The 5235-nt window shown below is 51.1% G+C and overlaps 1 protein-coding gene across 1 annotated transcript; it reads left to right on the top strand.

Annotated features, from left to right (window-relative positions):
• The first annotated feature begins 271 nt into the window (after positions 1-271).
• On the top strand, positions 272-4131 carry aifm2 (AIF family member 2). The gene is made up of 10 exons (XM_008430497.2): positions 272-753; positions 917-1064; positions 1207-1381; positions 1453-1568; positions 1649-1768; positions 1842-1934; positions 2596-2704; positions 2806-2958; positions 3534-3734; positions 3796-4131. Exons 3-10 carry the CDS (start codon positions 1207-1209, stop codon positions 3945-3947), a joined length of 1119 nt encoding a protein of 372 aa, XP_008428719.1. The 5' UTR covers positions 272-753; positions 917-1064; the 3' UTR covers positions 3948-4131.
• Positions 4132-5235: the final 1104 nt, after the last annotated feature.

Genomic DNA, 5235 nt, shown 5'->3' with positions numbered 1-5235 from the left:
TTCTGGTGGTTCTGATGGTGGTTCTGATTGGTTCTGGTGGTTCTGGTGGTGCTGGTGGTGCTGGGTTAGAAGAACTGGAGCAGATCTTGAGCTGCGCCTGGTTCTGATCTTCTCTCTGATAGCGCTGCAGGTCCGGTTTGGCCGGTTCTCCTCAGTGAAGCAGAACCTTTGGTGTTTGATGTTGTTGATGTTCTAGATGAGGAAGATACAGAACCGGGATCAACCAGAACCAGAACCATGTTGCTCCCAGTCAGATTTCCCAGTAGAAACAGATGAAGGTCCAGTGGGAGTTCTGGACAACCCGCCGCTTACATCATGACCTCCTGACCTTTCTGCCCCCCATTACGTCACAGGTTTGAAGTTTCCTGACGCTGACTCAGCAGAAAAAATGCTGAGTCAGCAGGAGAGCCGCTGATTGGATCAGAACCGATCACTGATGAGCCCAAAGCGAACTAGTAGGAAATAAAATCATGTTCAGTGAACACAGTGTCCTGGTTCTGACCCACAAATCATCAGAACCGAAACCATCCTTTCATAAAGAACAGACCCAACAGAACTTTGGTTCTGTAACATCAGCTCTGCTGGTCGTTTTGTTTTCCTGCGGTCCCTGAACGCACCACAGCCTCCCTTCATGAGGAGCCTGATTGGCGTAGAGCTGCTGACGTCAGCTAGAGGAGGGCGGGGCCAAACGAGGAAAAAGCAGCTGTTGATCAACTGGACTGAAACTGGATCCGACTTCCGAACCTGCGGCAGGTGAGTTCACGTCCAGCGTGACGTCACAGAGTTCTGGAGAGACTCGTGCTGGGTTCTGAACTGACTTCATGACGGGCTGAGGAGGTTCGGGGGGTTTTGGGCGTCTCCACTGGTACCGACGTGTTTACCGGGTCAGAACCGAACTTGTCCCTCCTTCATTCAGAACGTTCAGAACCGGGAACCGGTCCAGTGGTACAGAGAACCCAGCAGAACCAGCAGCGGGGCCAGATTGGACCTGAAGGATCCGAACGGTTCTGCAGAACTCCTGGCGAACGGTACCGGTCCAGTCAGAACCAGTTAGCTTCTCACAGGTAGGATCTGAGGGTTGGTTCCGATCCACCAAACAGAGCGAACCGGGTCCAATTAGAGGCCGAGCTCTGCACAGATTTATGCACGAGATTCTGAGGTTCGGTTGGCGGTTCGGTGCTGAAGTGTTTGGGTGTTTCTCTCCAGATGGGAGCCCAGGTGTCGGTTCCGGACGGGGTCCACGTGGTGGTGGTTGGCGGCGGGTTCGGCGGCATCGCGGCGGCGCAGCAGCTCCGTTCGGCCGGGTTCGGCTTCACCCTATTGGACCTCCGGGACTCCTTCCACCACAACGTGGCGGCGCTGCGGGCCTCGGTCCAGCCCGGTACCGACCCCTCCGACCTGTCGCTGTCCCCCCTTCCTCTGTACTCCCTGACCTCTGACCTCTGACCCCAGGCTTCGCCCAGCGGACCTTCATCCCGTATGCGGAGACGTTCGGAACCAGCTTCCTGCAGGGCCGCGTGGAGCGCGTGGACCCGGAGGGGCAGCTGGTGGTTCTCCAGGGGGGCAGGGTGAGGAGGGGCAGCGGGGTGAGGGCGGCTGCTGCCCCCTGCCGGCCAGGTGAGCTCTGACAGGTGTCCCCCTACCGCAGGAGGTCCACTACTCCCACCTGATCCTGTGTACTGGTTCTGATGGTCCGTTCCCTGGGAAGTTCAACACAGAGGCGTCGCTGCAGGACGGCGTGACGGCGTACGAGGACATGGTGGGACAGGTGAGACGGGGGGTGAGGGGGACAGAGGACATGGTGGGACAGGACGCTGCTGACCCTGGTTCTGTGTGTCCAGATCCAGGCAGCGGACTCGGTTCTGGTGGTCGGGGGCGGAGCTACAGGGGTGGAGATGGCGGCTGAGATCAAGACGGAGTATCCAGACAAGAAGGTGGGTCGGGTTCTGGTTCTGGTCGGGTTCAGCGGTACTCAACAGAACTTTACCCTTCAGTCTGTATGAAAGGTTCTGGTTCTGTAGGCCCTGCTGAAACGGGTTCATAGTTATTTGGTTCACACCGGACCTCAAGGTTCTGTTGGATCCGGATTGAGTTCTGAGCCGTTTTCATTGATTCCAAGAACCGGGTCAGAACCGAGTCACTCAGAGTTCTGCTGCTGGGTGGTTCCTGTACGGCAGGGGTTCCCAACCTGGGGGGTCGGGACCCCTAGGGGGTCGGGAGACTCCAAGGTTGGGTCACAAAATGATTTGCAGAATGAAAGTGATGCCTGAGGGTACGGAGGCCCAGAAGGGACAGAAATGCATAAATCTGCCGTTAAGTTAATTAGCAAATATTTTCATCATTTATAATAAATACATTTATTTAAAATATAAAGAATTATGTGACTCTGTGTCAGCGGTGCTCAAGTCCTCCAGAACCTGGTCCGATCCTGGCCTGTTGGACTTGACCTCCCCTGAACGGAGAAACTCGTCTCTGATGCTTTTATTTTGAAAAGCTGGGGAACCTCAGTTGTAGATGAACCCAGTTGGTCTGGACCTCCAGAACCTCCAGAACCCGGCGCTCTGGACTCTGTCCTCACCTCTGTTTCTCCTCCAGGTGGTTCTGATCCACTCCAGGATCGGGCTGGCCGACCCGCTGATGGCCCAGAGCGTAAGGCAGCAGGCCAAGGAGGTTCTGCTGGAGAAGGGAGTGGAGCTGGTTCTGGGTACGCTAACTGCTAGCCGTTAGCTGTTAGCCGCTAGCCATTAGCTACTAGGTCTTAGCTGGTTCTGTCCAGGTTCCGGACAACCTGCTGCTGTGTTTCAGATCAGAAGGTGTCCAACTTGTCGGAGCTGCCACTGAACCGGACCCAGAAGAACCTGCAGGTCAGAACGGACAAGGGGGAGACTCTGGAGACGGACCTGGTCATCTGCTGCACCGGCATCAGGGTCAACTCTGGAGCCTACGCCTCTAGCCTGGGTGGGTCCACCGGGGGGCCCACAGGGGCGCCGTGGATCCGCCAGGGGGCGCCGTGGGTCTACTGGGGGGCGCCGTGGGTCTACTGGGGGGCGCTGTGGGTCTACTGGGGGCCCACCGGGGGGCTCCTGCTGCTCGCTGCCACCAGAATCTGTATACAAAGGAATTTGGGAGATTTAACTGATGAGAGGAAATGGGGATTAATTTTTCACTCTTTCGTTTATAGGTATCAGTGTGGCTAAATATTTAGCTACACAATAAGTTAAATGTTTAGCTAGCAAGGCAAATATTTAGCTTGGTGTGATGCTAGTTAGTTGCACACTATATTATAAATGAGAACAAATGAAAATATGACTGTTTTATAAATGAGCCAAATTTCTGCTGTTCATTTTGACTTTACAAACATGATCAGCTTCACTTCCTGCTACAGGATCAGCTGCTAGCTTAGCTTCAGCCTGCGGGGATTTAGCTGCTTTTAGTCTCTGGGACCTCCTATCAGCTGACGGTCCCATCTGTTGTTGATCAGATATTGATCAGATATTGATCGGTTAATAGCCTGTTACTGTGTGTTCGTCCAGCGGGCAGCATAGCTGCTGACGGGGCGCTGAAGGTCAACCAGTACCTGCAGGTCGAGGGTTTCTCCAACATCTTCGCCGTTGGCGACTGCGCCGACCTGCGCGAGGCGAAGCTGGCGTACCACGCTGGCCTCCACGCCTACGTCGCCGTGTCCAACATCATCAGCAGCCTGAGCGGGAAGCCGTTGACGCCGTATCGCACAGGTAGGCTCCACCTGAGGCAGACGAGTCGCCTGACCCTCGCTGACCTTGTGGCGGTTGCTAGGTTACGTGTCCATGCTGCTGGCGATGGGCCGAGACGACGGCGTGGGCCAGTTCAACGGTGTCCGGCTGCCCCGCTGGCTGGTCGCCCTGGGGAAGAGCCGTGACCTGCTGCTGTGGAAGAGCTGGAGGGAGATGCAGCAGAAGCAGCCCTGATGGTCGCCGTGGAAACGCCTGAGGATCACCAGCATCACCTAGTGCCTATCGTTCTGACCTCTGACCTCAACAGCAGGATCACATGTTAGCAGCTGTTTCTCATGATTATCGTCCAAAATGATGTTTTTCTCTTCCTCTGATTATAAACAACTTTTTACTGAATAAACTCAACATGTTGAAAATGTTTTGGTTCTTAAATACTTTCACTTTTATGTTCAGAAGTATTAGTGTTTTATTCCCTTAAAGCTAAATGTGAGAGGTTGAGAGGTCGGAGACCCAGGATGATGAATAAATGATTAATATGTCAAAGTATAAAATCCAGGCAGCACAAATGAGCAGAGGCTCAACATCTGGTAGCAGAAAACGACAGAATAGACGAGGAAACGGGACGACAGACTCGACCAACACTGAAAACCCAAATCCTCACAGAACCTTCATGTTCCAACTAGAGGTTGAACTGATTGAACATTTTGATTTCAGGGTTTGTCTTTTGGCTTTAATTCTTGTCTTATTTAGTGTTGGGCTTTTTGCCCGGCGGTGTTTCAAACTGAACTCGTTTAGTTTGGTTTCCTGTCTGACGCTGCAGGTGAGTTTCTGCTGCTCACCTGCAGGAAGGCCTCCGCGCCGCCTGCAGTTCAGAGGCCGCCAGCAGGGGGCGCTGAGCGGCGACATTCTGATCAGCCAAAGGTTTCATCCTCTGATATTCATACCGTCTTCAGTCATTTTTAACATAAAATGAAAAAGAAAAGACAGAATTAAGAGAAATGTTGATAATATTTCAGAATCTGTTGATATCCGGACCTGAAGAAGAAGAAGTCGTTTTATACGTCCGGCTGCAGTTTCTGAATATTTGAGATTTTTAATTGAACTGAAAATAACCTGGATGAAAATCTTTTTATTTTTTAAGGTGTAAAACAGTTTTAACTCCCATTAACTCATAAATCCCTCCAGTTTCAAACTTTTCTCTCTTAATTCAAACTTTAATTTTAATCCACTTCTGTTTACAACATTGAGTTTATTACAATGTTAAATGGTTGATGCAGTTCTGAGCTCATAAATCATAACATTTAAATGACACATTGTAATAAACATTTAGTTATTTAGATAATAATCAGACGCATTTATAATTATTCTGAAAAATGTAAACTTGTCTCTACAGTCGTTTATTTCTATAAACAGCTTTCTATTTATAAAATATTACATTTCATTTTGTCCTGCAATAATCTGATATTTTATCTTTGCATTGTTAGAATGAGTCTTAATGCCGTTTATAATCTAGTTATAATCC

Source organism: Poecilia reticulata, linkage group LG15 (assembly GCF_000633615.1).
Source record: "Poecilia reticulata strain Guanapo linkage group LG15, Guppy_female_1.0+MT, whole genome shotgun sequence".
Lineage (NCBI taxonomy): Eukaryota > Metazoa > Chordata > Actinopteri > Cyprinodontiformes > Poeciliidae > Poecilia > Poecilia reticulata.
Note: the sequence above shows the minus strand (reverse complement) of the source record. Positions and strands in the feature narration are given on the sequence as shown.